This window comes from Chanodichthys erythropterus, chromosome 21 (assembly GCF_024489055.1).
Source record: "Chanodichthys erythropterus isolate Z2021 chromosome 21, ASM2448905v1, whole genome shotgun sequence".
Taxonomy (NCBI): domain Eukaryota; kingdom Metazoa; phylum Chordata; class Actinopteri; order Cypriniformes; family Xenocyprididae; genus Chanodichthys; species Chanodichthys erythropterus.
Window position 1 is genome coordinate 1,368,206 of NC_090241.1, and position 14,636 is coordinate 1,382,841.

The 14,636-nt window shown below is 43.8% G+C and overlaps 3 protein-coding genes across 3 annotated transcripts; 2 read left to right on the forward strand and 1 right to left on the reverse strand.

Annotated features, from left to right (window-relative positions):
* The first annotated feature begins 634 nt into the window (after window positions 1-634).
* LOC137011406 (GTPase IMAP family member 7-like) lies at window positions 635-4,088 on the forward strand. The gene is made up of 3 exons (XM_067374239.1): window positions 635-668; window positions 1,504-2,066; window positions 3,675-4,088. Exons 1-3 carry the CDS (start codon window positions 635-637, stop codon window positions 4,086-4,088), a joined length of 1,011 nt encoding a protein of 336 aa, XP_067230340.1.
* Window positions 4,089-4,352: 264 nt separating this feature from the next.
* On the forward strand, window positions 4,353-6,155 carry LOC137011407 (GTPase IMAP family member 9). Its single transcript, XM_067374240.1, has 3 exons — window positions 4,353-4,415; window positions 4,587-4,849; window positions 4,987-6,155. Exons 1-3 carry the CDS (start codon window positions 4,367-4,369, stop codon window positions 5,779-5,781), a joined length of 1,107 nt encoding a protein of 368 aa, XP_067230341.1. The 5' UTR covers window positions 4,353-4,366; the 3' UTR covers window positions 5,782-6,155.
* Window positions 6,156-8,275: 2,120 nt separating this feature from the next.
* On the reverse strand, window positions 8,276-14,298 carry lyl1 (LYL1 basic helix-loop-helix family member). Its single transcript, XM_067374575.1, has 4 exons — window positions 13,887-14,298; window positions 12,267-12,794; window positions 10,042-10,136; window positions 8,276-9,962 (listed from the first exon to the last, which is right to left on the reverse strand). Exons 2-4 carry the CDS (start codon window positions 12,722-12,724, stop codon window positions 9,481-9,483), a joined length of 1,035 nt encoding a protein of 344 aa, XP_067230676.1. The 5' UTR covers window positions 12,725-12,794; window positions 13,887-14,298; the 3' UTR covers window positions 8,276-9,480.
* Window positions 14,299-14,636: the final 338 nt, after the last annotated feature.

The following is a 14,636-nucleotide window of genomic DNA, read 5'->3' on the forward strand; positions in this document are numbered from 1 at the left end:
GCGTAAAGTTCTTCTACAGTCGGTTGTCTCTTTCTGCTGTCATGATGCAGAGAGTCTCTCTAAGCGAGTTAATTAAAAGTGAACCCTAACCCTATCAAAATAAAAATGTCAGATGTTTAAAAGAAACTGGTGTCTGTTCACACAGGATGTGTTTCTGAGAATCTAGATTGAACTCATGAGGTTTAGAAGTAAAGTAAAATAAATGTAATTTTTATAACGTCTTGAAAAGATGATAAATTGTGAGACACCATGATGCACCAAAATGAACCATAGTTTTACTACAAATAAAACAACACTAAAAAAACATGGTTATTATATAGTTAAATCATGGTAACCACACATTAACCATGGTTTTGCTACACTAACCATAGTTTAACCATGGTATTTGTAGTAAAACTGGTTATACTAATGGTAATCAATCTGCCAAAAAAAAACATTCCTACACTTTCACTGATAAAACCATGGTTAATTTTTGTAAGGGTGGCCCTGCAAATCAGACTAGTCTTGATGCTGGTTTTAGAGGGGGTTTCAGTTTTTCAGCTGGTTAGAGTGGGAAGCCAGCTAGTCAAACCTAAAAAATTGAACCCCAGCAAACCAGTTGTTCTGGGTGTGGCTGCATCAGTGATTCACATGCATGCCGCGCAATCATTCCTCCACCCCAACTGCAGGTGAGGAGATCAGGGGTGTGGCGCATCTCTGAAGGGACATGAGAGAAGACACAGGGAGACTCTTCATACCAAGATCAGGAGAGAGCAAGATTAAGAGACAGCCGGACAGACACTGACCTACCTGACACACACACATATATGGATATCTCTAATCAGGGTAAGACTGTAAATTCACATTCTTTCTCTTATGTTCATGTTACCCTGCAGTGCAGTGAGCGGTTTTAAATGACTAATTTCATTAAATGAGTAACTGTATTAAATGTTTTTAAAATATTTAATGACATTGAGGAGAAACACACTAGATTAATTATCTATTTAATTTATAATTTCTATTACTAATGCGTGAGTGTGCGTGTGTGTTCTGCTGAATGTCGTGTAACTGGACCGACAGGTGTCTCGTATGTGGGCATGTCTGAGGACTTAGATTCAACAAAAGATATTAATCACTTAAACCTAAAAATAGAGTCTGAAACTTGAGGTGAGATTCTGAACCTTCATAAAATGTACAATGTCACTAATATTTCCTCGTCTTCTTGTGGTTTTATCAGTGTCTGATTGTTCCTGGTGGCTCAAAGTGTGTGATGCTCTTATGTGTCCCGTCTGCTGTCAGTGACATCACTACTAAAACTTTGACACTGTGTTCTTGTGATGTTATCAATCAATAAGTGTTGCCTTGATGTAATTTTACCACATCCAATAGTCAATAGTCACATGACATCAAGTGATTGGCTCAAACTAATGCGTAGAGCACCCATAAGAAAATACAGTCGTATGGGAGTGAGCAGCTGTGGGAGGGATGAATGAGAATGATTTTTGTTCTGTCTCTGTCTTTCAGTTTCTGCGGAGCAGGGTATCGGTCCTCGGGGCTCCCTCTCTGAGCTGTGTTTGGTTTTGGTTGGCAGCATCGGCTGTGGAAAGACCCTGACAACAGACACCTTGCTGGGTCAGAGTTTGGGTCTGGAACCCCCGGCCTCTACACGTGTGAGTCAGATACGGCGAGGACTGTCAGAGGGCCGGAGGCTGTGCATTGCGGAAACCCCTCGCTGGTACTGGCGGGGCAAGGAGTTGGAAGCCGACATCCAGGAGGAGACCCGGCGGTCCCTCAGCTTGAGTGCATCCGGACCCTTCGTCTTCCTCTTTCTCATTCCCATCGGGGAGTTTACGGAGGTGGAGCGGCGCATCCCAGATCAGCTGGAGCGCATGTTTGGGCAGTCGGTGCTGGGTCACACACTAGTGCTGCTCACTTGTGGAGATTACCTGATGGGCCGAAGTCTAGATGACTACCTCAGGAAGGAGGAGGGGCTGCAGGAGGTGGTGAGGAGGTGTCGCGGCCGCTGCCATGTGATCAATAACCGCAGACCAGATGACAGACAGCAGGTCGTCACTCTAATGGAGACGGTGAGGCGCTGGGGGTGGGGCTACAGTTGTCAGACTGAAAGCTGATTGGCCGTCTATGGTTGATTGTGGTCTCTTCCAGGGGTGTCCAGTCCTGCTCCTAAAGAGCAAGAGCAGAGTTTAAACACACCTGAACCAGCTAATCAAGGTCTTTAGGATCACTACTTCCAGACAGGTGTGTTAGAGCCAAACTCTGCATGAACGTGGCCCTCAAGGAGCAGGATTGGACACCCCTGGGCTGCGCTTCCCAAAAGCATTGTAAGCCTGTCAGGGTTCCTCAAATCCGGCCCTGGAGGGTCATTGCCCTACAGAGTTTAGCTTCAACCCCAATCAAAAGACACCTTACCAAGCAAATCAAGATCTTCAGATTTGCTAGAAAATTACAATTAGTTGAGATTGATCAGGGTTTGAGCTAAACTTTGGAGGACAGTGGCCCTCCAGAACCGGATTTGAGGAACTGTGGCCTAAGTACATAGTAGAAACCATTGCCACGGATGATCTTTACAATCTACTTGTGCTTACAATGCTTTTGGAAGTGCAGCTCTGGTCTATTCTGATTTGGTTTTCAGTTCTGATCTCTAGGACTGACTGACCGACCACGCTATCCTTTACCAGAACTCAGATCAGATGCATTTGTTGGGGCAGTACAATCAAAACTGAAAGCGGCAAAATGTGGGTGAAGATAGAACAGATTTTTATCATGGCAGTGTCATAGTTGAGACTAGTTCATTCAAGTCTGAGTCCAGGCTGAGACCAGAGTAGGTTGTGTCTTGGTCAAGACAGAGATCGAAAGAGGGTCTGAATGATTCAGACAGTGAATATATGTGTTCCTTTGGGGCAGGAGTGTCAAATCCTGCTCCTGGGGGGCCTCTGTCCTGCAAAGTTTAGTTCCAACTCACTTGCCTCAAAGTTTCTATTTAGTCTGAAGTCGGATTAGCTGGTTCAGATGGGTTTCATTAGGATTGGAGCTGAACTCTGCAGGACCGTGACCCCCCAGGAGCAGGTTTGGACTCTCCTGATTTGGGGTGAATGAAGTCTAGTTTTGCAGCAATGCTCCAGTCCATAGACAAGATAGAATAGAGCGGATCATATGCACAAGTCGGCACAGACCACAAAACATATCTGTAGTGTTTTAGTATTTGAAAGTGGACTCCCCATTGATCAGTTTGAAGTCAAGGCCAAGTCCAAATGCACCCGAGTCCATGGCAAGACCAAATATGTTCTTGAACACATTTATGTTGTGTATTGAACACATTTATATCTAGACAGTAACATGTTTGATGGTGAAATAAAAGAAAGGACTCATCTTAGATGATCTTACACTGTCAGAAAAAAAAGTACAGTGCTGTCACTGGGGCTGTACTCTAAGGTACAAAGGTAAAAAGGTACTAATATGTACCTTTAAGGTACTAATATGCACCATTTAGGGGTAAGTAAGGTACAAAGATGCAGCTTTTCACTTTTGTACCTTAGGATGCAGCCCCAGTGACAGCGCCGTACCTTTTTTTCTGACAGTGTAGAGGTCACGCTTTAATGGATGTGATAGTGTTTTATGTCAAAGTGCAAATTGTATTATTTTGAGACATGTTTACCTAGTTTCTTGTGTCACAGGTGGAGCAGATGATACAGAGGAATGGAGGATTTCACCTACTCAAAGATGAGGAGACACGTGAGAAAGACGTCAGAGAGGACAAGGAGGAGTTGAAAACAGAGATGAAGCTCAGTGCAGCAAGAGACACGATGTGGAATGGAGGCATCAGAGGAAAACAAACACAAATCAACACATTTGACAAACACACAGAGAAAACAGTAAGTGGTGGAATGATTGAGAAACACCTGATCAATGGACTTCAGTCACAGCAGCGGGAGTATGAGGAAACACACAACCAACACACACTGCTGGAGAGAAGCCCAAGTTTCAAACTCACCAAAGGTAATAAAGGAAATAAACCAGAACAAATGCACGAAACTAATCCAGAAGCTTCCAATCAAGCTCCTGAAGGGCCTCCTTCCAGCAGAGTTTAGATCCAGTCTCAGTTTAACACACTTAAACCAGTTAATCAAGGTGTTCAGGATCACTGGAAATTTCAGACAGGTGTGTTGGAGTCAAACTCTGCAGGAAAGTTGCCCTCGAGAAGCAGGATTGGACATCCCTGAACTAATCAATCTAGTCAGACAAAAACTAATGCAAAGAAGATATGTTGATGCCAATTTGATGACTAAAGAAATGTTTGTTTGAAATGATGCTCATATATGAGATGTTGTATTCATGTTTAACTCTAGAGGGAGCCATTCTCAGTCAGATGATAGAGGTGCCAGAGGTCCAGTACAGCCAGAGCTTCACCAACACAAGTAGGTTCATAACATTGACTCACATCTAGAGTGTTTTCTTCCTGTCTGGCATGAAAAGAGTCTCTGTGATATTCTAGTCTGTAATCGTCTGGTTCAGGTCCCATTTTTTTCACCTGTTTTATGGCTGAGCATGTCCTGATACTAATACATTTGCTTTGTTTCTCATTCTAGTCCATCACAGTTTTAAGAAGGTTTCGGATGACTTAGAAACTCTCTCTTCTGTATCACCATCATCCTCATATTCCTCCTCTGATCTTCTGAACGATTCTTCAATACCTGAGCTGAGAATGGTTCTGCTGGGTCACCGTGGTTCTGGGAAGAGTGCGGCCGGGAACATCATTCTGGGGCGTGAGGAGTTTGAGCTGCATGGAGAGGATGTCAGAGCGGCAGCTCAGCAGTGTGTGAAGGCCAGAGCGCTCGTGGAGGACACACAGGTCAGTATCACTGTTGTTCGTGTTGTAAAAACCTCTTACCGTGATTGAGTCCTTACTCTGATTGCTGGAAATAAAAACTTCACATTCTGAAGCTGAAGAGGATTGATGTGCTTAAACCTCATTTCTGTCTCCTTCAGGTAACTGTGGTTGATACACCGGACTGGTTTCAGTCAGAGAGATCTCCTGAGGAGGTGAAAGCTCAGATTTCCTCATGTGTGGCCCTGTCGGCTCCAGGCCCTCACGTGTTCCTGTTCTGTGTCCCTGTCGACCGGCCCACTCACTCCGAGATGCTGGCCCTGAGAGCGCTGGAGGGTGCATTCGGACTTGACGCCGTCCGCCGGCACACAATCGTCCTCTTCACACGCTCAGAGCTGCTGCCGGAGGGAGCGGCAGGCGTGGAGGAGGTGGAGGCGTACATCAGTTCCCGACGGCCTGAGATGCTGGAGCTGGTGCAGAGATGCGGCGACCGCTATCACGTCCTACAGTCAAAGTCACGTCAAAGCAGCAGTGTGAAGGAGCTGCTGGAGAAGGTGCAGCAGACTGTGAAGGAGGGCGGAGGAAGTTTCTACAGCTGCTCACTCTACAGGCAAAATCAGGAGGAGGTCAAGACCATCAGGAGAGACAGACCAAACCCGTCTCGCACTCTGGACGCTTTGAGAGAGACAGAGGAAGAGGAGGAAGTGATTTCCACAGTGGAGAAGAGCAACTGCCTGGTCTCGGCTGCGCCGGCTCCGTCGCTGCTCCATTCCATGTGGGAGAGGACGAGCTCGGGTGCGAGACGGGTGCCGAAGCTGCTGGCCGTGGGGGCTCTGGCTGGAGCGGCGCTAGGCGTGTTCCTCGCAGGAGCTGTAGGGGGCGCTGTAGGGGCAGCGGTGGGCTCTGTGGTCACTGAGGTCGGAAGACGGAGATTCATTAAACAGAAAACAGAGTGATTCCAGAAATAGACGGACAGTTTGATGTGCTCTGTGAACTGTAAAATCATTCCCACGTTTGTGGTTTCTTGCATCATGTCAGCTAAATCTGTACAAACTCAATATATGTGCTGCGTATTCATCTTTTAGGTTGAGTTTAAATGTTTTCAGCTGATTCTTCACCAGCAGCTTCATGAACACAAGAACAAATAAACTGTTCACTGCATTTCTTTCTTTTCTGTAACCATAAATTATATAATTTTCTGTTTCTTGAGAAGAAAAAAGCGACACTGTAATTTATCACTAGATGTATTCCATCCTGACAATGCAATAATATTTATATTGTAATACAACTATTAATGTGAACAAGTGATACGTCATCACTTCTCCTAATCCAGCTGACCACACTTCATATATATTGATTAAAATATATATTTATTAAATTAAATTAAAAGGGGGGTTATGTAGTGATCAAAAAAGAAAATGATAGATAAAAACTCCTTTCTACTTTCTTCAGACAGATTGACATTCTCTCAACTTTATCCTGTATCCTGTGATGCTTTCGAACTTTGCATCCCAATGTTGATGTTCACCCATTTCAGTTACATAAAACATAATTCAGTCACCTATGTCCAAACATTTGGCTGGTGTATTTTAACTGTGTTTACAATTGAAATAGGTGTTACATTTCCAACACACGCTTGAGGAGTTTGGCCAATCACAGCGCACCAGGTCAGCTGGCCAATCAGAGCACTCTGAGCTTTTCAGAAGGAGGGGCTTTTGTAGTAAACCTTTGTAGGTACTGCATTAATGTACAGTATGTGAAAAATAATGTTTTTTGAACATTAAAACATGGTAACCTATTCATCCAATAAACAAAATAATGAACTTTTACAACATCATATGACCTCTTTAAGAGTATTTTTCTTGAAGTTTACACAAAAAAATGGCATTTGTGTCAGAATGTCATGAATCACCGGTTGGGTAACCCTGTGTCAGAGTGTACTGTGTGTGTGTGTGTGTGTGTGTGTGACCTTGGCCAGAGGAAGTGCTCAGTGTCATCAGGGATGTCATAACCACAGCAACCACTGCAGGCATGATGAAATCGTGCAGGTGGCCGAGCGCAGTGCCAACAAGAGGGTGTGGTACCCATAATGCCCTGCTCCAGGGGCATCAGGGGGTTTTATCTCAGTGTCTCACACCAGTCCTCTGCCCCCCCAGAGGCCTCGGTATTAGAGCGCATAGAGACGGGAAACACTCGCTGCAAAGTCCTTGCGTATCCCTGAACTATGCGAGCGTGTCTCATCATGTGACACACGGCGTCCTGAGGCCCACACGGGCGTTTGTGGCATGTCATTCAACCAAGCGTTACGCAAGTTTCCCTTCCTGCCATGCGGTCCACAGGAGTGAGTGTGTGTGTTTGGCGGATGGGCAGAAATGAGGAGGATGATTTTCACTTTTTCATTCTTCCCACCTTTTTATAACAGCGCGGTCCATGTCAGGAAGTCGGTTGGCTGGCGATGAGACAGCAGCAACTGTAGGTGCTTCCTGGACACCTGATACGACGAGAGAGACGAGATGCAGTCAAACCCCCAGCAGATACCCACAGATGACCTCTGACCCCACACATACACACAGCCGCTGCCACAACTGCAGTGGGAAAAACAGCACAACACGGCTGAACAGCGTCACAGCTTTTCCATCCCGCTCGGATTCTCACGATTCTGTCATGGATAAACTGCATCCGGCTACAGGACGGGCTTTTTTTTTTAAAAACAAAATGATTTTCCTGTCCCAGCAGTCTATGATGAAAAATCTTGGAAAATCCTAATCACACAAGAGCCAGAGGACGTCCCATCTGCTCCGGACGACTGGCCGAGGGACACAATAAGTGCAAGAGACACGTCTACCCTCGAGAACGACTCGAAGCCCCAACATCGGCCACGGACCCTCTGCTACATGCAATAAAGTAAAAAATAAAATAAATAAAAACATTTTACAGCATCAGTTGTGTTAGTAAGCAAGTGACTCTTTAAAGCATTGCTTACAGTCGCCATGAAATCAAAATCGACTATTCTTTTTTTTTTTTTTTTATGGAAAATAGCAGTGTAATTATACATTTAAGTACTGAGGAATATTAAGTAACTACATGTACTTACTATAGGGGTAAGATTAGGGTTTGGTTTAGGGTTAGTTGCATGCAACTATGCATAATTTACTGTTATTACTATAGTAACTACGTGTAACATTTGTAACAATGACACTGTTAAAAAAGTGTTACATCCTTGTTTTAAAAATTAATGCATCGTAATCTTTTACCAAATATATTTTTCTTCCTAAGTATTTTGATTTGTTTTCCAGTACAAATATTGAAACATTCTTAAATCAAGAAGCAACATGACTTAAAATATTAAGTCTTGTTTCCTGAAAAAAAGTAGAGTTTATGCTTAAAACAAACAAAACAAATCTGCCAATGGGGTCTGATAAATAAACAAATTTTGCTTTGAATTAAGTATATTTTTCTTACCCCATTGGCCGATATATAGCTATATTTTTTAAAACCAATAACTGACCATACACTAGTAAAAAGACCTGAGGGTTCAGGAAATGTGAACACCTGTGTTGATCCACATCCTTGACCCTTTTTGAGCGAGTGGATCACATACAACATAACATAATTCAACTTTAGTCAAGACAACATAGTATATGTAAAATAACTTTTTTGGACGTTACACTGACATTAACAAAGCAACAAGACAAAGCAGCCTCAAATTATGTTACTAACCTTGAAAACTTGATCAAAAACTGTCATTTTTCATTCCCAAAAAGCACTCACTATATCCTCAAGGACCTTGTAAACAATTTCCAGACAGACAAACACCTGTGGCTCTTTACTATGGTAGCCATGATACTTTACCCTCTGAAGAAATGTAAAACCAGCCAATCACATTCAATCTGAATAAAGTTCAGTGTGTGTTTGTGTATTTTGTGTTCTGTTACAGATGTAACACCAATTTAGCCAGCTTCTGCCACAAAACTACTTTTCTCATCATTGTCTGTGGGTCAGTAACACATATAATGCTCATCCTTTGCTCTTCATTATCTTACACTATTCCTAAAAACTTCCTGTGTTTATTAGGAAGTGAAAATGAGAGAGAGAAATCTGAAACTGTATTTTATTCAGACCAAGATCAGTTCAATTCCAAACTGAGGAGGATAACAAAGCTTCACACCATCCAAACATTTGGACTAAGACAGAGAATCTAGAACACACTGAAATCAGAGTGAGAACATGGATGTGAGCTGCCATCATTAGCTCTTCTACAGGCTCGTTAGTCTCCATTTTGCAGGAAAGAGTCAAAAGATCAACACAATATTAAATAATCCAGTCAGAGTGCTCGAGACTGTGGTAAATGTGAAGTTTGAGGTACCCGTGATCGCATGTTGCCGTCTGACACAAAGAACCCACAGACTATTTATTCCCTGTCTGAGCGGCTGTGTGCTACAGCTCCTCGAAATATCAGTGAGAGGAAATTAAATGGAGAAGTGACAGACGTGAAGCATTATGTGACACATGAAACATGGACCAGGAACACAAGCCATGAAGTTAACAATGAATTCGCTGTCATTCAACACAAAGGGTCGATGATTTCATTAAGAGTTTAGTCGCGTTAAGGGTTGAACACCCATCCGTTGTCTCCAGTTTGTGGTTGGTATTGGTCACCGCTGGTAACTGCTTGCTGTGACCGCTAGTATCTGTTCCTGAACCTTCTCTGTGATCCCGCTATGTTTCGTCTCAATGCCGCAGGTTCGAGGACCCGAGCTCTCCTCGCTGTCCGTGTCGCCGTAGCAGCTGGAGCCAGACGACGCCATCATGGAGTCCATGGAGTCTCTGTTTTTGCAAGACGGTGAGCTGCCGTTTCCCAAATCCTCGCTTTCGTCTTTCCTCCCATCCTGACCCTCTGCCACACCGTCCGTCGTGCTTTTACACGCCTGATCGCTCGTCTGGTCGTTCAGCAGCTGGACGAGGAAGTTGATGTACTTCATGGCGAGTCGCAGTATCTCGTTCTTGCTGAGCTTCTTGTCGGGCGGGTGTGTCGGGATGAGTTTACGAAGCTCAGAAAAAGCGCCGTTTACGTTCTGCTGCCGCCAGCGCTCACGGCTGTTGGTGAAGACGCGTCGAGCCAACTTCTGAGGAGGACCTGAAGGAGAACATGGAGCATCGGGTTCATTTATGATGATGTTTTACAGTTAAACACATCCATGAATTAAATGATGTACCGTCATTGAGATCCAGTTCGAAGTGTGCGGACGGGCGTCTCTTCACACGAGCATTACTGAAGATCCCAAAGCTTCCAGATGGTCCGAGGAAAGAGCTGAGGGAAAAGGAGAAAACAGAGCTTGAGGAAAAGAAATCTATAAAAGCAATTTCTTTCACTGATTGGACAAACGTGACGCCTGCCATTCTGTCCTCATTACTGCCAAACAGCTCAAATAGATCTGACTAGAGATCAAAGCTGAGACTAAAGGGGTGAAAGATTAGCAAGTATCTGGTCTACAAGAGAACATGAGATGAGTTTGTTCATTACTTTGATGCTCAACACGACCTTTGCTATTAAGGCACATGTCTTGTTGATCAGATGCACCACTTTCACCTGCAAACTGCTGAAGAAAAACTTCCAACAGCCCAGAATCTCTGGAGTCCCCTCTACACTGCACATTTTGATGTCTCTCTTATCTAACACACACATTTGAGATATTGGGAGTCTTTGCTAACAAGCTGATCAGTTGAATCGGGGGTGTTTGATTAGGGAGACATCTAAAATGTGCTGTGGATGCTCCAAGACCAGGATTGGGAACCTAAGTTGAGCAATTAAAGGGAAAGGGATTTTTCACCCCAAAATGAAAATTTTGTCATTAATTAAACTCATTTCGTTCCAAACCTATAAGACTTTCGTTCATCTTCGGAACACAAATGAAGATGAAATTTGAGATTTCTGTTCCTCCGTTGACACTATGACGCTTCAAAACGTTCATAAAGAGATTGTAAAACTAATGAATTGGGTGGTTTATTCCAAATTTTCTGAAGAGATTCGATCACTTTATATGATTTAATTTAGGCTTTTATTCACATATAAACATTCATCAGTAAACCAAAAAGGGGCATATTCTTCGTACCTCGCTTAATACATCTTAGATGATTTGACAGCTGCCAGATCTTCTAATCGTGATAACTGAACTCTGCAAATTCGTTTGAAGAACCAAATTAGCCAGATTGGATTAAAATATCTGGATTAAGTTGTCTAAGATCACAGCGTTTTCTCGTGTTTCATGAAAAGGGCAGATGTATCGATACACGAACCACGATCAGCAATGCAGCGATTGGCTGGAGTCAAGACGGCAATGTAATGACATCATAGAATTAGAAAAGACACCTGACGAAAAACTTGGCGAATTTCTAGACATTTATAAGTAAACAGCCAAGCGAATAAATGACAGAAGAACGACATAAATGTTATAATAGATAAATGAAATGTACACTTTTTTTATTTTACATGGATTACCCAATTATTTAGGCTATATTCACAATTTCTAGTATTTGTACAGGCAATTTTTTTATTTCAATGTTGTAATTAGCAACTAATTTACCTTTGAAGCATATTTGACAGCATTAATTAAAATTTCTTAAGGGTCAAGATCAAGTTATCTGCATCTCCTGCGCTTCATCAAGCCACTCCCATAATATCTGTCGCGGTTCAAATGCACAAATGCATGTATGGCATAGACATCTGTACACCGTGTGTAAGACTCCAATAAAAAATATTTTGTAATTATTCCCTCACGAACGAATCTCTCAAAGAGTAAAACTGTCGGTGTCTATATTATGACACTACACGGCATTATAGAATTATTTGCAAATTTATTTTTAAATCATATTATCCCTGGTTTACATTAGGGTACTCTTGTAGGAAAGTAGCAGTGACTGGGACAGACTTTAAGCATCACCTCCGCTTAAAAAGATGCAATCTAATCCTGTTTACATGAAATAAGCCTGCTCCCGAGCAGGTTTGAGCTTACGGACCTGTTGCTATGACAGCAAGTCCAGGATGAGCGTCGAAGAACCGAACCGAAGTGAGTTAGCGACGTACGAAGAATATGCCCCAGAAGCTCAACCGAACCTACTTGATGAATGTAAACAAACCTCTTGCTGAAGCTCAAACGTGCTGCATAACATGAGAATGAACCTCATTGGTTCTCTCACGCGTCAAGCAAACAGAAAATTTGGACTAAGCTGTTAAATTCATATGGATTACTTTGAACTTTTTGAAGCATCAAAATGCTAGTTGTGTAGCAGAAACCTCTCAGATTTCATCAGAAAGGTCTTCATATGTGTTCTGAAGATATGGAAAAGACATGAGTGTGAGAGTTGGGTGAACTATCTCTTTAAGTCACTCTTTCTTGTTGAAAGAGTAGTAATAATTATCGGTTCCGTCCGAGCGTCTCACCTGCTGATGAAGGGGTGCGTCTGCAGGAAGGGTGGAGGCAGGAGGGCAGTGGGGGGTCCAGCGCCGGACAGCGAGGACAGTTGGGCCAGCCGCAGCTCTGCAGGGCCGTGCGGGAGGTTCGGTGCGGGGTGCAGGGCTGTCAGCGGGGTCGCCAGCATGGGGAGAGGTGGCAAGGGGGGTTTGCTGTGAGCCAGGCTGATGACCGGGATGTTGGGAGGGATGGACGTCGAGCAGGATGAGCTGCTGGAGACTGTGGATGCGGCTGGGGGACTTCGCCGGGGAGGTGTCGTCGGATCCGTCTCAGCTCCAGTAGCCTCGGGTTCAGTTGCGGCAGCAATTGTGTCTGCATCACGAGTCACATTAGCTTCAGGAGAGCCTGTGCGAGCAGGACTGACACGCTGGAGGACAGATGGAGATGCTGAGGAGGGCGAGACGGGCGACTCGTTTTTCTCCATCATGACCCGAGACTGTTGAGTTCTCCTGATGATCTCAGATTCTTTTCATTGTAGAGGTCACATCTGTTTGGGTCTGAAACAACAAAACAGGCAGTTTGATTTTACAAAAGGCAAGAGCTTCTGAAGAAATCACATTATGATGTGTTGAAGTTGTGAACAATATCAGGCCAAAACAAAGTTTGCATCCGCCACCAGGAGCAAGATTTTCCGGAAAAGTCCTTGGTGATTAATAAATGGGGCCTTAAGAGTCGCGTTCACACTGTGGGTGAATTCGGTGTCACTCCACTTGTGAGTGTTTCATCCCATTGTGAACAGAACTGAACTCAACTTGTTTATTTGACGCTGAAAGCTCACCTGAGGAGTGAGAAATAAAAACTAAATAAGGGGTACAAGTCCTGAATGACAAACAAACATTGCTCGATTATGAGATCAGGAGTGACAAACATTAAGAGGGATTCACTGTTAAAAATTTAGTCTTTCTGATGATCTCGGCCAAAACGACTAATCTGTCATTAATTGCCTTTCTGAGATCATCAGGAACAGCTGCTATCCGTGTTGTGTTGTTTCCAAATGCATGCGTAAATCATCTGTGAGTCATCCAGCTGTCCAGAGATCAGTACTAACGTCAGTCACTGATTGATCGATGGGTCGATCGCTATATGACAGACATGGTCAATGAAACGCCTCACAAACACAGAGCGATTCAATACACGGTTCTTCCCTCTTTTAAACATTGACTGCTATTCCTTACATTCGGTTCCTCTTTCTGTCCAGATTAACAAACTATTTCTCATAATGCCTGACGTCTATAAACCGAAGATTTTACTACAAACACTCTCTAAGAAGCTCCATGTGTTTCCAGAAGGTCATTCACATTCACATATTTCACTCTTCACAGGTCACGTTTCTTCCAAGCGTTCTTCCGACATTTCTTCCAAACGTCCGTGTCTGTTGTCGAGCCTTTGATGTCCATGTCAGTTTTCAGGAACTTTCTTATCAAAAAAGTTCCAGGACAATCAAAAAAAAAAAAAATCCCCGTTTCATAGTCAAGATTCTCTATGAAGTTATTCAGACCGTCAGCAGTGCGTTTGAAGAATGACCCATGCATCAAATCGAACAGAAAGCGTGATGAAGAGCTGCACGCGAGATCTCGCTGGTCACTCACCGTGTTTGCGGTCACTTTCTCTGTAGTCAACGTGTCTCGGTGTCCACGCCGTCTGCAAAGCGATCACACACTCGCTCTACTTGCACTTCCTTCCCGTTCCTGAGCGCTGTTCTCCACCAGTTTCTCCAGCATTGAGTGAAGTTTAGAGATGCGGCTGCGACACAGAGCGATGACCTCACTGCAGGAATGACAGACGACTGGAACATGCGCTGATGTAAAAGTGATGCACATGTGCCCATGCGCCCGTACCCCCTCCCATCAGCAACAGACATGGTGCTCTAGTGGGACACCAGTTGAGCTGAACTAGTATTGGACGAGAGAGTGTGCGAGAGAGAGAGAGAGAGAGAGAGAGAGAGAGATTTCCTCTCTCTGCTGGACAGGAGGATGTACTTGTACAATATGGTGATGTTGATAAGAGTAAAAAAAGTGCCTGCAGGCCTGAGATAAGAGCCCCCCCCACCCGTCTCTCTCTCTCCGTCTCTCTCTCGCTGGTCAGCTTCAGACACTGAAGGTTCTTGGATCATGACCAAAAGGAAGCACAACTTACATCACAATTGAATAACATTGTAAAAGCTCTCTCTCTCTCTCACACACACACGTTTGTTTTTGTGAATTTTGGGGACATTTCATAGGCGTAATGGTTTTTATACTGTACAAACTGTATTTTCTATCCCCCTACACTACCCCTACCCCTAAACCTAACCATCACAGGAAACTGTGCACACTTTTACTTTCTCACAAAATCACTCA